The following is a 20,434-nucleotide window of genomic DNA, read 5'->3' on the forward strand; positions in this document are numbered from 1 at the left end:
TACAGATGAAAAATAACCACATGAAAAGATGTTTAACATCATTAGCCATTAGGGAAATGCAAATTATAGCCACAATGAGATATCACTATACAGCTATCAAAGCTAACTAAAAATGACTAAAATAAAAAATTGTGGCAACACCAAATGCTCACAAAGATGTGGATAAACTGGATCACTCATTCATTACTGGTGGGAATTTAAAATGGTACAGCCAATCTGGAAGACAGTTTAGCACATTCTCTAAAAGATTAAACATATAACTACCACATAATCCAGTGGTTGTGTTCCTAGGCATTTATCCTAGAAAATTAAGACACGTTGACACAAAAATCTGCACATGAATGTTTCTAGTAACTCTCTTTGGAATATAACAAAACTGAGAACAACCCAGATGTCCTTCAAAAGAAGAATAGTTAAGCTGTGTTACTGAGATCATAGGATATTTACTACTCAGCAATAAAAAATACTGAGCTATTGATACATGAAATGACCTGGTGGATCTCTGGGAATTATGCTTGATGAAAAGAATCCTATCTCGAAGGCTACATACTGTAAGATCCCATATATATAATATTCTTGAAATTATAAAAGTATAGAAATGATGGACAGGTTAATGGTGACCAGGGGTTAGTGAGGGGGTGGGTACAGGAAAGAAGAGGGTATGTCTATAGAAGAGCCATAAGAAGCCCTCCTTCTAGTGATGGCAATGTTCTGTGCCCTGACTGCATCAGTGTCAATATTCTGGTTTTGATACAGCCTATGGTTTTGTAAAATGTGACCACTGAGGAAGTTGGCTAAAGGGTATACAAGATATCTGTATTCTTTCTTTTAGTTGCATGTGAATCTATAATTTCAAAATTAAAAAAATTTTTCATCATAGAAAATGATACAATGAAGGCAACATTTATCTCAGCTGGAGCTGCCAGCCCTTACCTATAGCCATTGCATGTGGCCTGGACTTGTTTACAGCATGGTGGCTGAGATCCAAGGTTGATGTGCCTCAAGAGAGACAGGTGAAAAAAAAGAGAGAGAGAGAGAGAGACAGGTGAGAGCCATATGACCTTTGGCAACCTAGCTTGGAAGTCATACAGTATTCTATTGCATTGTGCTCACTAACGTAATCATGGAGGCCTTCCAGTTTCAAGGCGATGAAGAGGATACTCCCTCTAATGGGGGACTGGGAATGTTCTGGGACTAGAACCGTGACTGTTTTTGTAAAATATAATGTGCCACAGTCTCTAAAGGCTGACCTTCTCTCTTCCAAGTCTATGAGACTGCCCGTAGCTACATAGTTTACATGCCATGGGTCCAGCCATGCAGAGACCAAACCTCCCTTATAATTCCTAATTTCTGGAAAAAGAGCTCTAATTGGCCTAGGCTGAGCATGACAGTCACACCTGGTCAAATCAACCATGACCTAGAATTTGGCCTCTATTAACATGCAACTATAGCCAGAAGGTAGGGAGCCACAATAGAAGGAGGGGCACCTGGATGGCTCAGTTGGTTAAGCGTCTGACTCTTGGTTTCAGCTCAGGTCATGATCTCGGGGTCCTGGGATCAAGCCCTGAGTTGGGGTCTGCGCTCAGTGGAGAGTCTGCTTGAGGATTTTCTCTCTCTCTCTCCCTCTGCCCCTCCTCACCACTCACTCTTACTTGCTCTCTCTCTCTCTCTCTCAAATGAATAAATCTTAAAAAAATGAAGAAGAAAGGAGGACAGCTTTCTAAGCAAGAGGACTTGTTTCTAGCTCTCAAAGCAGTCTGCAAAGTGTCAAAGCAAGTATGGCAGATTTTCTTTAAAAAACTATGTGCTCTGTCAAGAGACAAGTATAAAACAACATGACACAGAAAGGTTAGATATAAAAGGATAGGCAAAGTTTATCAGGCAAATGCAAACAAAAGAGCTGGGTTGGCAATATAAACATCAGATCGTGAGGACTTAAAGGTGAAAAAAAAGGCATTACATAGGATAGAAAGGATTATTTCACATTGATAAAGAGGACAGCCACAAAGAAGATGTAAGCAACATGAGCCTCTTTGTGCTGAATAATATGGCTTGGGAGCACATAAAACCAATCCCATGACAAATACCAAGAGAAAATGACAGGAACACAAAATAGTGGGAGACCCTAACACATACACATACCTCCTTCTTTGACAGAATAAGTAGGCAACGAGTGAATTGGTATAGAGAAGAACTGAATGATGTATTTCATGTGTCTGATTGAATAGATATATGCCCATTTTGTACCCTCCAAAAAAAAATATACCTCTTCTCTAAGTACGCACGAAACATTTACAAAAATCGATCCTATGGTATCCTACAGAGGAAATATCAATAAATTCCCCAAAGCAGAAAGTGTACAGGCCCTGTTCTCTGACCACAATACAATAAGACAGGGGCCAGGGGCACCTAGGTGGTTCAATGGTTGAGTATATGCCTCAAGTCATGATCCTGGGGTCCTGGAATCAAGTCCTGCATCGGGCTCCCCACAGGAACCTGCTTCTCCCTCTGCCTCTCTCTGTGTCACTCATGAATAAATAAAATCTTAAAAAAAAGAGAGAGAAAAAATAAAAGAAAATTAAGGGCCAAAGCTCAAACCAACAAACCCAAACACTTCAAAATGTAACAACACTCTACTAAAGAACTCTTGGGTCAGAGGGAAAATGAAGGCTGCAATTACAGATCATTTAGGACATTGCAACAATAAGAACATTGTGTATCGACACTCACAAGAAAATGCCAAAGACAAATCAGAGCTAAAGACCATATTAACAGAAGAGAGGAAAAGTAAATGGACCAAAGATTCGAGCCCAGAAATGAGAAAACAAAAACCAACCAAACCAAAGAAAATTAGGAGGGTAGAAATGAACAAGGCCAAAAGCATAAAGATTTGAAGACAAAAGAAAAAGAAAGAAAGAGAAAGAAAGAAAGAAGAAAGAAAGGAAAGAAAGAAAGAAAGAAAGAAAGAAAGAAAGAAAGAAAGAAAGAAAGAAGAAAAGAATTGATATGTATATGTATAAGGGGTATTATTCTTGGGAAAAGAATAATAATATGAATAAATCACTGATCTAGAAAACAGTAACATAGAAAATTAAGAGTAAGAAAAGAGTTGGAATTTCATGTACACAGGATTTTTTTTGGGGGGGGGATGTTATAGTTTTAAACTAATAAAGTTTCAAATATCCGATGGATATATTTAAGAAGAACAGAAATTACAAGTTGAATTTAGAGTTGGAAAACTGAATGGGTAAATATGCAAAGAAAATGTTGCCGAGTGTGAGAAGCAGTGTGCATAATGGTTAAGGATGTGGGCTTTTGAGCCATCTCGCCTGGGTGTGCACCCCGGCTTCACCTGTTAAGCCAATTATTTGACTTCTGCAAAATTCAGTTTCCCTAACTCTAAATTCCCTAACTCTAAATTGGATATAAGATGGATACAACAGGGTTGCCTGGGTGGCTCAGCAGTTTAGCACCTGCCTTTGGCCCAGGATGTGATCCTGGAGTCCCGGAATGGAGTCCCACATCAGACTCCCTGCATGAAGCCTGCTTCTCCCTCTGCCTATGTCTCTGTCTCTGTCTCTCTCTCTGTCTCCCTCTATCTCTCATGAATAAATAAATAAAATCTTTATTAAAAAATGGATACAACATCCATCTCCCAATTTTTTTGTTGTGCGGTCAATGAAACAATAAATCATCATCCTACTATGGTACTAACAGAAAAGTTCCCCCCAAAGACACCAGACATATTTATTATTGCATTCCTCCAAACTTCCAAAGAACAGGTATCTCAAGTGCTATATTAATAGTTTCAGGGCACACAGAAAAATGGAATGTTATACAGCTGGCTTAACAAAACCATTATCTGGATGCACTAACTTGATGCACAAGAAAAAGACAAACTTTATGAGTATGTATGAACTAAATAAGACATATGCAAGGGGCGCCTGGGTGGCACATTTGATTAAGCATTGGAATCTTGGTTTTGGCTGAGGTCATGATCTCAGGGTTGTGAGAGTGAGCCCCGCCCCTCCAGCTGCATGCTTACCACGGTGGGGGTGGGGTCTGCTTGAGATTCTCTTTCTCCCTTCCCTCACTGGCAGGTACTCTCTGTCTCTCTCTCTCTCAAATAAATAAATAAATCTTCAAAAATTTATAAGTAAAATATATACAAATAGAATCCAGTGTTTTAATGAAAGACTATGACACCAAAATCAAATAAGAGAATTCCCAGGAAGAGACGAATGGCTCAGTAGGAGGAAATCTGTCAGTCTGTCAATCCATTTCATCACTTGGCTGGGCAGTTTACAGTGTGTTGACCTAGAAAGACTGCTTTTCATTAGTTGCCAAAGGAAATAAGACATGGCAGGGATTGGTGTTCAAGGTTGTTTGGTGTAACATTACTGAACTTTAAAACATTCTAAATATACAATAATAGGGGAATGTTTAACTACATCTATGAAATAAACATATTATGCTTAAGTTCTAGCTATATACTATAGACTATTCTAAAGAAAGGACTATTGTGAAACCATATAAAATATTTCAAGGAGGGATGCCTGGGTGGCTCAGCAGTTGAGCGTCTGCCTTTGGCTCAGGTCGTGATCCCAGGGTCCTGGGATCGAGTCCCGCATTGGGCTCCCTGCGTGGAGCCTGCTTCTCCCTCTGCCTGTGTCTCTGCCTCTCTCTGTGACTCTCATGAATTAAAAAGAAAATCTAAAAAAAATATTTCAAGGAATATTTCAAAATGTGAAAATATATTCAAGGTAGATTGTCCATTAAGTATAAAGGAAACAGATTAAAAGTAGTATATTTGGGACACTTACATCTGTGGAAACTGTATGTATTTATCTATGTGTGTATATCTACATATACATATGAACATTTAAGTTCTTTTTATTTGCTATTATAAAGATGCTGCAATGACTAACCTCATACATTGGTTATTTTGCACAAATAGGATCAAATCATCGTATTTTTCTCCAATTTTAGAGCTGACAGCTGATTCTCACTTGTGCAAAATGACAAATGCAAAAGGTAATTCATTGTTATATTGTGTGTGTGTGTGTGTGTGTGTGTCTGAATGTAAACATACACATAGTAATTTACAAGGGGAGAGAAACAAAAGAAAATATAACAAAGTGTCATGGTGGTTAGTTTAAGACAGTTTTAATTTTCTTCTTTGTGATTTAAATTTCTTTCCTTAATTGAATGTTAGCAAAACATTCAAAGTACTGATTCAAACAAAAGGAAAAGCATTGCATTTGTAAACAAAATATCTAAATGCAAGACCTCTATCCTACTTGCAAACTCATCTGTAAAGAAAAAGTATCAGGACCACCTCAAATGAGATATTTAAAGTTTTTTTTTTTTTTTTTTACCATTTGGAAATTGGTGGCCCAGTAACATAGATTCAGATCAAAATCAGTATGAATATTAGTTTTCAAAAATTTATGTGTGTAGCACAAAACACAGAGCACAGCTGGTGACCAAGAATGACTAACTGAACCTGAATCGATGCCGCTTTCTTTTTATATGTATGTATAAATGTATTTTTTATTGGTGTTCAATTTGCCAACATATTCGATGCTGCTTTCTTCGGTGGCACCTAGATTCTAAAATGGAAGATTAGAAGTGTTCCTATTTGTGCAAAATAACAAATGTATGATGCTATTCATCGCAGCATATTTATAGTAGCAAAGAAAAGGAACTTAAATGTTCATATGTATATGTACATATACTCTCCACCATTCCACCTGGGCTCTTCCATTTGTTGCAACTATCTCTCTGATGCTGCCATATTGCCTAAAAACAAATAAACCAAAATAAATAAATAAATAAATAAATAAATAAATAAATAAATAACAGAAAGCAGTGACACCGGTTTTCTCCTTGCCTCTGGAAGACAAGCAAAAAGGGAAATATATATATTCTTTATCTCCCTTCCTGGATTCTCTCCTCTTGCTTAAATTCAGGTCTGGTGTAGAATTGATACAACCTTTGGAAAAAGTTTTTCCCCTGGATGTAACTTCATAATCTGTCTTGGGAGGAAAGAATACTGTGATGTGAGAAATTCTGGCTTGCTGCTCAAACCCACGCCCCCATTGGATGGTGTCCATGACTATTTAAAGAGGACGGTCTGAACCAAAGGAATGATGTCATGATGATTCCATGGGTAGGGGAAATTTTGCCTAGTAGGAGTACCCAGTGTCTTGGAAATGGACAGGAACTAGAGCTAAGAAGAATCTGGATGAAAAGATAGATCATGGGCCTGGGTTTCGGAGGTGGCTTAAGAACAGGATTTGGGGTCTCAGAGATGGTAGGTAAAGGGAGGGAAATGATGGACCATGACTGGGGTTCTACATTGCAAGCCCATGAAACAGCCAGACAGAGGCTTGACCATTGGACAATAAAACGATGAGAATGCTCAGGTCAATTTGGGACACGGTGGTTTGGGCTAAGGGCAGGAATTTCAACACATGTCCCTAAGCTGTTTATAATTGAACCCTACAGACCAGATGGACCTGGAACGAGAGGTGTACATTTGAGAACTATCAGTTTGGGCAAGAAGGTAGAGCCTTTGTGAAACACCAGTATGTCGAAAATACGAGAAGAAAGAGGATCTGGTGAGGGAGCTGAATATTGAGCAGCCAGAGGCTTCAATGCCAGGGGTAGAAAAGATGGTTTCAAAAGCAATACGTAAGGAAACAGAAGCAGATCTTTGAGCCTCCAGAGGATGGCATGACTGTAAATCATGGTTTAGATAAACTAAAGCAAGGACTTCATGCCTCCTTTTCCCCTTGTTTTAGTTGAAATCAGATGCAAAAAATACAATGTTGAAGTAAAAACACAGGGCCGAAGAGTGCTTTTGTGGCAAAATCACACCTGCATTCAGTTTTAGGAGCCCTCAGAATGCCTTGGAACTCTGGGCTTTGGCAACTGGGACTCTATTAATTTTGTGACTTGTTCAATCCATGTGGACTTTGCATTTATAACAAAAATAAATGCTTTCGAAATGTTGGGCTGTGTCATTTAGAGGCACAGAGCCTAGAACCCAGGGCTTGTGATCCCAAGCAGTGGACAGTTCACATCAGCTTGCCCCATCTTGGGCTGCACTCAGACATGTGTAAACAAAGGCTCAGGACAAACCAAAGCCCCATAAAGGGCATTCTCTTTCTGGCTAACCCCACCCTAAAACACTCCTCCCCCTAAAAGGATCTACTTCCCCTACCCAGTTCCCCACCCCATGCGTATTTACTTGCCAAATGCCCCTTAGTCTCCAACCTTCTTCTCCACCCACCTCCGCTCCCAACAAACCTCTGTTGCCGGTCAACCAGAGGTACAGATGTGGGTGGGTCTCCATGGTGACAGAGAAGGAGAGAGATGCCAGTAGCAGGGGAAGGTTCTATGCGCCCAACACACTGCCTCCTGCCCTTCACATTTCCAGGGCATCAAAGGGCCCAGGCTTTGCAGAAGGGCTTCCTTGGACTCAGAGAAGCCTAGTAGAGGTCAAGAGAGTTGTGTGGGAGAGACAATGGAATGCCTGAACTTTTCTTTAAACTTCTCTTTTCTATGATTTCCAGGTGATCATCAGTATAACCACCCGATTTTAAGCAGTGCTGCCCAGACCCCTACACATGGTGAGAGACGGCTGTGGGCACTTCACAGTCCATCCCCATTCTTACTGGCTCCATCCTGATGACTGATGTCCATCAGGCATCAGACATATGGTCATGATTCACTGAAGCCCAGGAGATGCAAGGAGCCCATGATGGCTCAGTCCCATGCTTAGACCGTTGTCCCCTCATGTCCCACCTCTGGAACTGGAGTGATCTTCCACTGTGAAAGGGAAGGAGTGAGACCCTTCCCTACCCCATTCTCATGTGTGATCCAGATCACTTCTTGCAGTCATAAATTCCATATGTTCACAGCAAGGGGTGAGCACTCTCCTTTGCCCAGTGCTGCTCGTGGTACCATTTACTAATAGCATGTGACTTGGCATACATTCTATCAATCCACCCCAGGCCAGTTAAGGTTTGCTAACACTCAAAACCAAACTGGGGGACCTGAGCGGTAGCCCCTTGGCAGGGTGAGGAAGCAGCAGGTTGTAGAATTTAGGAGCAGGAGCATGGCTCCAAAGGTTTACAAAACCACGCTTCCTTCTCATAACCTCCTCCTGCCAGATTGCAACTTTAACATCTGGAACTGCAGAGGAAAACTATTTTTGGTACCTGCTTGAAACTTGGTATAACATAAGACAGCCATGTAAATTACGAGCTATCAGTCATCCTTCTGTCTTTGCTCTGAAGGAGTGAAAACATCATTAAATTTTAGTGAGAAAGAAACTCAAAGATAAAATCTGCAGCTCGCTTGGCAGAGAGATTGACCACTCTTCTGGGAGATCATGCTCTGCGTCAGCATTGAGGTGTTGAGCATCGTAATTAGGACAGAACTGGACTATTCTCATGGCCCCCCCTCTAGGACTAGGCTCCTAGTGGAAATTTGTGATGAAAGCGATAGTTTAATAAGCCATTTCCGGTTGCGGGATCTGGGATAAACCAGAACTGGAAGACATTGTAGATCAGTTAAGAAGCAGCAGGTTACCAGCAATGATGTGGACGATAGGAAAAGACAGAAGGTTCAGATATGAAACGTGGTGGAGTAGTGACTCGCTGAATATGGCTGATGAGAGTCAACTGTGAATAAAATGCCAAGCTATGATCAATGAGAAGAGTGGGGGTTCTTTGGGACGCAATCTGAAGAGGTAGGAAGGCAGCTAGGGCATAGAGGAGAGGAAGCTGTCAACGGTGAATTTGGATCTGGACCTCTAAAGCTGGAGGGGACCATAGGGTAGTTAAGAAAAATGACTCAGCAGGCAGCTAGAAATGCAGACATGCAGTCTGGAGTCAGGTTACGGCTGAAGATGTAAGTTATGCTTTGGAAGCAGGAACAGATGCCCTGGGAGTTGGGGGGGGGGGCCCATTTTGTGTGAGAAGGCTGAAAGAGAAAAGCAGAAGGCAGAAGCCGAGAGCCTGGGGGATGCCCATGGTGATGACGCAGCAGCAGGAAGAGGAGCCAGAAGAGGCAAGCGAGGAGTGCTCTGCTTGCTCCTGAACATTCTGGAAGGATAAGTAGCAGCTGGTTTTCTCCAGAAGTGGCCAACACAAGCACAGCCTCCTGAGGACAGAAGGAAGAGCCATTCTTCCCTGTTCCTCTCCCTGTCTTCTTTTTCCACCTGTTACAAGGAGGTGAGGGTAGATAGATCTAGTCCCTGACCTTGAGCAACTCACAGCCTGGTAGAAGCAGAGTTTTCTCTGTATCTGTTTCTTGGAGGCTACACTTTCCCCCAGGAGCTAGCAGAGTGACTATTAAAGGGGAATGTGTCCTGTGTCAACTTGATTAACCAAAGAGCATTAATTGGATCCTTATTTAGGGCCAAACACTATGGAGGCATCAGACCAATTAGAAAGCAAGTTTTTGCTGTCAAGGATATGGCTATCTTTGGCGATCAACAAGACTGGCTCAAGTCAAATGATTAGAGATCACATAGGCACTCAACTGGGTGGGATTGCCTGGAAAAGCAATAGGGGCTTGAAGACCAGATATCACCACGGGCTGAGAAGATGTGACATTGCCATAGCGAAGAGTCTTGAGCGAAGAGAGAATTTGGACAGAAGATGAGTAAGGAAGGGCATGGCACTAGGAGAGAGCGCATGAACAAGAAGACAGGGGTAGTCATGGTGGAGGCAGAAGACAAAAAAGAGCTGGCCTTGGCTCAGCAGCATGAGCTGAAGAACAGTGGGGAGGGCGAAGTGGGGGTTGGTAAGAGCATCCAGAAATGTTGCGTTTGGATGCAGGTGACCTGAGCTGTGCCCTCAGTGGGAATATGATACCAACAGGGAGAGGGGAGCATCATCCTCCCCAGCATCACCAAAAGTGAAGAAACGAGAGCTAGGGGACTAGTGGCTGTTACCCAGCTCCGATAGCAGTGCTCCCAGCTTCCTGCCCACTCCACTTCCTGGCATCTGTCCCGATCCATGCCAGGGAGGCTCTTCTGTACAGCATGTTCTGATCTCTCGGGGATGTAGAGCGTCCCTCACCCCCTCACATATGTACCAAGCTGGCATGAACACCAGCTTATTGGCTGGGCTCCCCTAGCTTCATCTCCAGTATTTGGGGGGACCAGTGAAGGCAGGAAGGATAGAGAAGCTGGGAGTTCCCTGTAGCAAGGCTGCCCTTGGACCGAGTCTAGCGGTGCTCCTCGTTGTCTCCTACTTCACAGAATCCCTGACTTCCAGAGTTTGGCATTCTCTTTGCCAAGAGGCAGGGGAGCCACAGCCTGGCCCTTCTTGGGGGTCCCAAACCAAAGAGGAGGGAGGGACAATGAGAGAGCCACCTGCCTGCCTCATATTGGGGAATGGTACCACTGTTTCTCCAGCAGTACCTGTTGACATCTTGCTGACACACAGCAAGTCAATCAAGCAGCAAGGCCTGCTTGCTTCCTTCCTTCTCAACCACTCCCTTGCCCATACCTGCATCTCCTCTCTTGCCCCAACCACAGAGCCCAGCTCAGCTCATTCACCTCATTATTCATCCACCTCATCACCTGCACATCTTCTCTTCCACTACTCCCCCCCGTCCTCCCCCCCCCTCCAGTCTGGCATTGAATACACTCCCTTCTCTCTCTTCAGATTTTGGAATCTCAGGGTTCTAGCTCAAGGGAAGGAGGGAGAAAAAGGAAATTATGTGCTAAGCATTTTGTCTACATTCTTTCCTCCAGTGGCTCAGAGATAGCCAAGGGGCCTTCAGGGGGAGGGCTTGGAGGAGGAAGAAATGGCTCTGGAGCTCACAGTGACTTGTGGGGCTCAGGGCTTGGGGAGGTCTAAGGCAGAAGCGGTGATGTGAGGGATAGAATGACATCATGGGCCATGTGGGATGGAGTCTCAGTGGAGCTGGGGTTCTAGACCCAGGTCTATGGGTCTGTGGACAAGACCAGTCACTCTACCTATTTCAAATTCAGATTTTTCTGAACCTGAGAGCTAGGAGGTAAAAGATGGAACTTTCACACCAAAGTAGACAATTTTATGACCCCCCTCAGCTCTATCAGGCATACGTCTTCATCAGATACAGAGGAGTTTGCCATTAAAGGAAGGGCAACTCCCCAGCATGGCTAAAACAGCACCTGCCACTAGGCTTGTAGACAACTGGAACTGGGTATGAGGGAAACTGAGTCACCAGCACCACCTGTGTTCTAGCACAGTGGCGGGGGGGCCAGGAAAGCAGGATGAGGAGAGATAGAATCTGGACCTTCCTTGGCCCTGCCTGCCCTTTGTCCTGGCTAATGCCATGCACCCCTCCCTTCTTTTGCAGAGAAGCCACGGATGAACAACATCCTGACATCGGCCACGGAGCCCTATGACCTCTCTTTCTCCCGCTCCTTCCAGAACTTGGCCCACCTACCCCCATCCTATGAGTCAGCAGTGAAGACCCACCCCAGCAAATATTCATCCCTGAAGAGGCTAAGTAAGTGGGGGTTTCTCGGGCTTGGGCTTTGCCTCTGGGCCCTCTGTGGCATCATCCTATGTTTTTCTCTCCTGCTCTGCACCTGAGGGGACAGACGTGGAGTGCTGAGAATAAAGAATGAGGTATAGCTTGGAAGAAGAGGATGGGAAGCCCCTGTGTTTGTTCTTTATGGTGGCCTGAATCCATCTGCCTACAAATCGAATAGAAGCCACAGAATCTTGGAATCACTTTCCCATAGGACAGAGGCCACGGAATCCTCGGATCCACTTTCCCATAGGACAGAGGCCACAGAATCCTCGGATCCACTTCCCCATAGGATAGAGGCCACAGAACCCTTGGATCCACTTTCCCATAGGACAGAGGCCACAGAATCCTCAGATCCACTTTCCTATAGAATACAGGCCACGGAATCCTTGGATTGATCTACTTACCCATAGGACAGAGGCCATGGAATTCTCAAATCTACTTTTCTGTGAGAGTCAGCACTTCAACACATGTACCCATTTACCTGCAAGAGAAAGCCCTTCTCCAGCCTCAGCCAGCACCTGCCACCTTCAAACAGTGAGCCTTCGTCAAGCTCTAGCTTATCTTGGAGTGGAGGCTACCAGTCCCATAGCTTTCTCTGAGACCACACACACACACACACACACACACACACACACCAGAGACTTCCCTTTGAAGGGCCCAGAAACTAGCTCCCTCCCTAACCCAGCCAACACTGTCTTAAGAACCTGAGATTCCAGACTCCCATGCATGCACCTCATTTCATCGAGTGCATTTTGTGCAGTAACCTCGGCTCTGCCATGTGAATCTAAGAAGACTCTGGACATGGGTGGGTTTGAGACCCATTAAAATGTCAAGAAGGTACATGGCCAGAGAGCTCTTTTTTCCTAGCTTTCTGACCCTTGGACCTTCTGCCTCCATGTCCCCATGGGTCTATTTTAATGACCACCCAACTGCGGGGCTGAGCCTTTGCTTGACCTTGATGCTACAGGGTAACCTACCCTGATGGAGTTCATCCCGTGGATCTACTCAGCCACTTCCATGGTGAAATAGTGAATTTCTGTGGCTAGAAGTGGGGGTCCCTGATGATCTGAGGAATCTGGTGAATGGTGGGGAAGAAGGAGGCAAGGTTTACCCACCCGTGATCCTCTGGGAAAAGTGTGGAGCAGTCAGCATCTCCACATCCTGCAGAGATTTTGAGGATGGTAGGAAGCCTCATTCCTGAAATTTGGGGCAAAGCAGGCAGGTGTGTGTCCGAGGTAAGTTCAAGGGTATAGCAGTCCGTGTGAGCGTGGGAGGGCCTCCTGGATGGACAGAGGGCAGAGCATTGAATGTGGTCCACAGAGAGGATGGCTCTGGCCTGCTCATATTGTGGGCACATGTGAAGTGGTTGTAGGCTTGATTCTGTGTGAGTGGGGCTGAGGCCTGTGCAACTGTTTCCTATGCACTGGCTGTTGCTTCAGAGGAGGTGTTACTATGTTCCTAAGTTACCAGCTAAGCATTTCCACAAGTGCCTCCTGGTTGGAGCATCTTACTTGACTGTAGCAGGAGTCTGGCTCTGCAACCCAGCTTCCTTGGAGAGAGGCTCCAAATCTCATTGGAAGGCCACCAGCTGCTTCTTGAGTGTTTTAGCCGGAGCCGTTCTGTTTCAGGACCGTGGTATGGTCGACATAGCTCTGGAGCAGGATTTCAGGGGCTCGGCCTTGCCATCAACTCTGCCTCTGGGGACCTTCTGGGGGCACCTGCGTCCCTGGAAACTGAAAGCGACCCTGAGCCAGGGGCATTAGCATTGCCGGGGAGCTGGTGAGAGGTGCAGCCTCTCAGGTCCGCTCCAGGCCAGGAGGTCTGAATCGGAATCTGCATTTAAGGAGACCTCTGGGGACTGGTTCTGCACATTTGGTGGAGAAGCACTCCACCTGTCGGGGCTCCAGAGTTGGGGGTTAGTCCTCGTGTCACCTCAACTGACTTCTCACTGTCTCTCTCTCTCTCCTCTCTCTCTCTCCAGCTGACAAGGAAGCTGATGAGTATTACATGAGGAGGCGGCACCTGCCTGACCTGGCCGCCCGTGGCACCCTGCCCCTCAATGTCATCCAGATGTCCCAGCAGAAGCCCTTACCCCGCGAGCGACCCCGCCGGCCCATCCGGGCCATGTCGCAGGACAGGGTTCTGTCCCCAGAGCGGGGCCTGCCGGACGACTTCGGCTTGCCCTACGACCGCATCCTGTCCGACGAGCAGCTGCTGTCCACGGAGCGCCTGCACTCCCAGGACCCGCTGCTGTCCCCGGAGCGGACGGCCTTCCCCGAGCAGTCCCTGTCGCGGGCCATCTCGCACACGGACGTCTTTGTGTCCACGCCCGTGCTGGACCGGTACCGCATGACCAAGATGCACTCCCATCCCAGTGCCTCCAGTAACTCCTATGCCACCCTGGGCAAGAGCCAGACGGCCGCCAAGCGCCAGGCCTTCGCCTCCCGCAGACACAACACGGTGGAGCAGCTGCACTACATCCCGGGCCACCACACCTGCTACACAGCCAGCAAGACGGAAGTCACCGTGTGACTGGCGGGGCGGGGCCGCGGGGAGGGGGCGGGGCCGCGGGAGGGGGCGGGGCCGCGGGGAGGGGAGGGGCCGCGGGGAGGGGCGGGGCCGCGGGGAGGGGGCGGGGCCTCCCCTCCGCGGGAGGTGGGGGTGGGCCGCCGCCTCTGCCCAGAAAGCCATACTCCGGGGGACACAGCCCGGTGGCCTGCCTGGCACAGCACCCTCGGACCTGGGATCTCGAGCGAGCTCTCTCACTCTTCCGGAAGCATCGAGGGGAGTGAGGAGACAGACGGGCTAGGCCCCAGTCCCACCTCCCCACCCGCCCCAACCACCCCACCCCCAGCACCACTCTCTCCCTTTCAGCCCCACGTCCCCCCCTCCCCACCCACCCCCTGGGGCTCAGCTGCGGGTTCCGTCAGCCAAGAGACCCTGGCCTGACCTCGGTCCGAAGCCGCCTGGGTTTGGACTGGCCAGCAGGTGCAGTCGATGGGCTGACCGACTAGGCTACTTGGTCTCATTCATTTACCTACAACCGCGTCACAGAAATCTTCTAGTGCCTACAAACTGCCTGCTCGCTCTCTCAGAGCCAGGGAGCTGCTGTGTCCATAAGCACAATAACGTTCTCTTCTGCCTGCTGGAAATCTCTGGTCCCCACTGAATGGCCCTTCCTTCGTGGACCCCCTCTGGCCCGCCCCCCTTCCCGGGGCCCCTCCCCCAAGACCCAGGATAGGGAGGGCTTCCCTTTCTTCAGCTGCCTCCCCAGTGTTGGGAACCCCGCCCGGGTCGAGCTGGCTGCCCCACCTGCAGACGCCCCAGCCCCGACCCCCGCCCCCCTCCCGCAAAGCTCTCTGGGGCTTTGCTCTAGCCCACCCAGAGGAGAGTCACAGTGGGGTGCAGGGACTTTTGGGGTGCCCTCCCCGGCAACCTATTTCCACACTTCCTCCAGGCCTCTAGGTCTGAACTGTGACCCGACACTCAGGCCTGCCTTCCCCTCCTTTGCTCTGCTCCCTAGAGGCGTCTGCCCAAGGCCAGAGAGCGGAGGGTGGGGAGGGCCACTGTGATGCCCTGGGCCTCAGGGGCTCGTCATTCCCATCACCCCAGGCTCTCTGCCTGTCTCCCACTGCACAGGTCAGGCAGGCTGAGGCAGAGGCTTCTAGAGAGGGTGGCTCAGGCCCAGCTGAGGAGGACCCGAGGCAGTGGTCCTGCGCCTTGCCCATCCCTCTCTCCCCACCACTGCCCACCTGCTTGGCTCCTTCTCTGTTCAATGCTCGCTCTCTCTGCCTCCTCCCCCCTGCATTTCCATTACTCAGACCAGTGCCTCCTCTGGAACAAAGCAACAGAGACCCATTAGCAAGCACAGATAGTGGTACTTACTCCAGGCTATGGGTCTAGGGGTTAACTGGGCAGCTCCCCATCCCTCCCCTGCAGGGGGCACTTGGGCACCAGGCAGATCCAAGCCTTCAGCTCTGTCGGGAGGCCACCCCTGCCAGTCCACCTCAGCCTCTTTTCTGCCTCTAACCTGGGCAGTGGGCAGTGGGCAGGGTGTAACAGCCCCCTGGAGAGTGAACAGTGAGCTAAGCAGCATCCACCTCCCCAAGACCAGAGCCTGGGGGGAGAGAAGGGGCTCCCCCATTCTCAGGGCCAGGGCACTTCCTTGGGCTGGGGCTAGGGGAATCAGCCCCAGACTGTTGGGTAAAAGGTATGATACAAAAAAAAAAAAAAAAGTGACTGTCACCACACTCAGACTCCAAGCAATGACCGTAACCTGGGATTTTAGGTTCCCCTGGTTCTGCATACGGCATGTATGGTCCTTTAAAAAGGAGGTCAGGCAGGGGGAACGCCCCAGTGTCAGCCCTGGGAATTTTTAATCTCACCAAGTCTACAATCCACAGAAAACTCAATCGACTGAGTCCTCTAACTTATTTCAAGAATTCCAAAGCTCTTGTCTCCCCCTCAAGGCTCATCACGAGGGGATTAAGCTGGGGGTGACAGACACAGATCTCAGCTTCTGCCCTGGGATAGCACTGGAACCGGGAGGCTGTGAGGACAGGGATCACTCTGCTTTCCTCCTCTACAAACACATAAACCTTCTCAAGGGCTGGTCCCCAAGGGTTTATGAGAGTTTGGAAACCAATCTACACGGAGCAGTTGGCCACTCCCGGAAACAAGGTGTGTCTCTCACAGCTGGTCCCCCCCAAACCCTATGCCCTCCAATCCAGCCTCTCCTCGAAGGCTGCCTGTTGGTACGGAGGGGAAAGGGTGACAATCCCCTCCCCAGGTGTCTGCACACACATACACCGTGAACCACAAACCCGATCTCACCCTGAGGTCTGAAGCATCTTCTTGGCACCAAGTTCTCCAGGCGTCAGGATGATGCTTCTCTACTGCCCTGTCTGTCTGTCTGTCGGTCTGTCTGTCTCAGGGGCTGTCTGATAGGTTGATTCCAAAGTGTTTCCCATCTCAGCCTTATTGTCGTCCAGTTTAAAACCTCTGGTGTCAGTCAGATCAGAAAATTCTACCCAACGCTTAAATGCTTACTTTGTTTAAATGATTCTTCTGCTTCACACTTGGGGAAGGAAGGAAGAAGGACGGAAGGAAGGAAGCAAGGAAGGAAGGAAGGAAGCAAGGAAGGAAGGAAGGAAGCAAGGAAGGAAAAAAAATGAAGTCTACAAACATGCTCTAATGCAGTTCTTCATTTCAAAACCCATAAAATTATGTCTCAATAGGGATACAGAAATATCTCATTTGTTCAGTTGTCCCGCCCACGCTCAGAGAACAAGCAAAGCCACATGACCAGACAAGTTCACACAGTGGAGAAGAGAAGGTTCTGGGCGGGAATCCAGATATCATGACTCCCAGCCCCATCAGGCTGGTGGCCACTAGCACACATAGAGGGGCTACCCCATCCTCACAACGAAAGCCCTCCTTTCCCGGCAAGGGCAGCCCAGGGCCCTGAACTTCCCTCTGCTTGTTTCGCTCTTTCTGTGTGTCTCCACTGCTCTGATGAGAATGGATGGGGCTCTACACAGGCCCTCTCCTCCCCTGAAGGATCTCATGGGTCTCCTCACGGGTCTCCTCCTCTGATGGCAGTGAAGACCTCCCGATCTCTCATGCCCCTCCACCTTCCCTGTCTTACTTCTTCCAGTTAACTCTTGGCTTCATAAGTTCATAAGTCACAAAGGCTTTCCCAGGAATTCCTTTATCCCCCCTAGCTGGGGTTCTACCCTTGGGGCTTCCCAGCGTCTTGGATGATGGGTCTGCCTTCTAGAAAGTTCCAGAGTTTCCCTTAATCCTAACTTCTCCTCTCTTTCCACTCTCACACCCAGAAACTCTTGTTTTAACCTTAATCTTCTATGCCGGTTCAGTCTTTCCTTCCTCTCATCTCCCTGGCCCTGTCCTCTTCCTCCACGTACACCTTCCATCTCTAATTTGTTTTTCTCTATCCTGCTATAGTCCATAATTCTAAAACTTAGAGTCCTCAGTGAAAACAAGCAAAGAAGGAGACATTCTTCAAGACTTCTGCTTGCCTCCTTAGTTTATCCTTGACCTCCTGTCCCTATAAGATGATGCCTGGGCCATGCAGCCAAAAGCTCTACCCCTCTGATCTTTGGGAGGGTAGGGAGAGAAGCTGGCCTGTCAGAGATGTCATGGTTGGAAGGTCAGCTTTGGTTCCTGCAGCTGGCAAGTCCCCTGAAGCTCCTGCCCAACCTGCCATGAGCCCAAAGGCTCCTGCTCTGGCCAAAGATTCATATCCTTGATGGCTCTCGGCCACTGTGCCACCTTGCTTACGCCTGTCCTGCTTGTGTGTGTCACAGATTTCCCCTTTGTGTCAAAAGATGGGAGAGCATCATGACTCTCCAAGCATGGAGAAATATCCATTCTAATCGCCCTGCCACCAAACAATCCATTTTTCTTCCCAGATACTTTGCCACCAGCCTTTCATCCTCAGATTCCATCCACAGGCAACCGTGGATTTGACTCAAGGTCATCTGAAGGGGCTTCTGATGACCTGGACCCTAGCAGCACCTGCTCTGAGAAGGGTTGACATGTTACCTCCCACAGACATTCCTCCACCATCCTCCCCAAAACTGGGAAATTTTGCTCTGGAGTATTTTCAAGGAAGCTTGTCGGGTTTTAATGAAGTATTTTTCAGGGTTCAAATGTTATTTTTTATAAATGCAGCATTTTAATGACAGATTCAATATGAAAGATATGTCTTCCTGGGCTCTATATTTAATTTCAGAAGGCAGCATATTACAGGAGGAAAAAGCACAGGGCTGAGGCTCTTGGAGACATGGCTTTGGCCCTGGCTTTGTCTCCATCTTGCCGTGTGACCAAGGATGAGTCACGATCTCTCTCAGTGCCTCAGTTTCTCATCCGTAAAACGAGGGGCTTTGACTAGATGAGCGCTGATGCTTCATCCAGCTCTTATATTCTAGGGCCTTCATTCCACATTGGCACCCCCTTCTTTTCTTCACATTTCTCCCCACCGCAACTGAGCTGCACAAACCTCATTATGCCTGCCCCATGGTGGCATCCTCAGATGCTCTAGGCAGTCACCAGACTCCTCACTAGAGCCTGAGGTGGGATCCATGGTCTCAGCCACCCAGGATGCCCTCATATCTGCAGGTGGAAGGGCCTACCCATTCAGTAGGTTACCAACAGAGTTCTTCATGAAAGCCCTCTCACAGAGACACGTCTAATTCATCCTGGGTGTCTGTGTCATTAGGGAATTCTGAGTTGGAAGTGTTCATTTTAATGTGGTCCTTGAAGCTGGAGGGAGGCGGTTCTGATTTCAGAGAGAGGACAGGCTGGAGGAGAAGGGTCCAGAGCATGGCCCATAGGAGTGTAAAGTCTGTATTTGAGGACAGCTTGGAAATGCATGTCAAGCCACAGAGGAGAATACATGGCAAAAGCTCTGTGTTCAAATGGATGTTACTCTATCTCACTCCAGAACCTGTGTCCTGAAGACCGAGTCTGGACACCAGGCTCCATCCCAACTGGAGGAGGGGGAGGCGTCAACCCCTGGGCTGCTAGGAGGTGGACGCTCACCCCAGGCTAGGAGTTTTCTAGTCCCTCCTCATGACACTACCGTCCTCCTGGTGAAAGCTTGAGAACTAAGAGGACAAGTCTGCATCATCAAACCCGTCTTGTAAATCAGCAAACACATCAAACTTCCCATCAGGAAGAGAAACGACGTTGTATGTTTCCTTAAAACTCTCCCTCCTGAGGGAGAGGAAGACCCCATGCTCCCCTTTGCTGCCCACTCCTGCTGTACCCCCTGCAATGCCACTCCATGGGAGGACTCATTCATTGGCTTCGTAGTGGCAAATATTCCTCTAGTTCTGTAACTCAACTAGACATTTTGTAGTAAAGAATTCTTGAAATTCTCGAATAAAAAGCAATTCTTACTGTAATATTTTTAGTTTGGGGACACAATTTCCTAAGGGGGGGATTAATGAACATTTATATGCATTAGCCCAATTTATGGATTCCGTGTTTATTATATGGTAGTACTGACGAAAAGTACCTTTCTATCTGTACCTTTGCACAGTTTCTCTGTTCCTCGTAAGGAAGCTTCATGATGAGCAGTGCTCTTGCACCTGCTGTTTCTGTACAGATCTCATCATTCCACTTACTTGTCAAAGCACATTCTATATGTACTGTAAACAGGTATCACTTTAGTAAGATTTAGTCTTAAGGATTTTTTCCACTTTTGTCAGTAACAGATATTTATGGATTAAAAAAAAATAAAGCCGTTTCAACATAACCTGTGTCTCTTAAAGTAGCCACATGCTTACTTTTATAAACATAGAACCAAAATGGAGGGATGTAGACCACTGGAGAGGGGGGGCAGAAGCAGGGATTGGCTGCATATGAGGGACCTGTATTAGGGTGATGCCCACAATTGTATAAATGTACTAAAAATCACCAAACTCTACATTTACAATGGGTGGATTTTATGATATTCAAATTAAGCCTTAATAACGCTTTTAAAAACAACGAACCGAGAAATGTAGGTAGGTAGGCGGAGGATCAGTGCCAATGGACAAGGTACAGGAATTCAAAGCAGAATTTGAAGTTATAACTTTGTATCCATATTTATCTACTCTGGCACTATTGTTCTTAGACATTAGGTCTTAGTTTGACTTTACAGTTAATTCCTGTAGTTAGCATAGGTGGTTAGAGTACTGATGGTTGAATATCTGTGCCATTTAAACCAAACAATCAAGTTGCACCATGAAAACTGATTAGATTTGGAGTCTTGCTCAAAACCCTCTTTCTCTGGACTCGCTTTTTCATATTATTTTCTTTGGCACATATTCACTGTTGCTGCTAAGGTCATCTGTTGTTCTGTGTTTCTGAATTTCCATCA

General features: G+C 47.3%; 1 protein-coding gene and 1 long non-coding RNA gene across 3 annotated transcripts in view; both read left to right on the plus strand.

Annotated features, from left to right (window-relative positions):
- SHISA6 (shisa family member 6) overlaps positions 1-14,108 on the plus strand; it is a 277,765-nt gene extending 263,657 nt beyond the window's left edge. The window contains exons 4-6 of one of the 2 annotated variants that reach the window (XM_025428364.3): positions 7,581-7,637; positions 11,368-11,520; positions 13,529-14,108. In XM_025428364.3, coding sequence (XP_025284149.3) covers positions 7,581-7,637; positions 11,368-11,520; positions 13,529-14,079 — 761 coding nt within the window. In that variant the 3' untranslated portion in view covers positions 14,080-14,108. The remainder of the gene's footprint in view (positions 1-7,580; positions 7,638-11,367; positions 11,521-13,528) is intronic. The other variant, XM_049110230.1, reaches the window with a different exon arrangement.
- Positions 14,109-14,443: 335 nt separating this feature from the next.
- Positions 14,444-19,828, plus strand: LOC112647355 (uncharacterized). Its single transcript, XR_003128286.3, has 2 exons — positions 14,444-16,227; positions 19,013-19,828. It is a non-coding gene; the product is annotated as an uncharacterized LOC112647355 (long non-coding RNA).
- The last annotated feature ends 606 nt before the right edge of the window (positions 19,829-20,434 follow it).

The sequence above is a fragment of the Canis lupus genome, chromosome 5 (genome assembly GCF_003254725.2).
Source record: "Canis lupus dingo isolate Sandy chromosome 5, ASM325472v2, whole genome shotgun sequence".
Taxonomy (NCBI): Eukaryota; Metazoa; Chordata; class Mammalia; order Carnivora; family Canidae; genus Canis; species Canis lupus.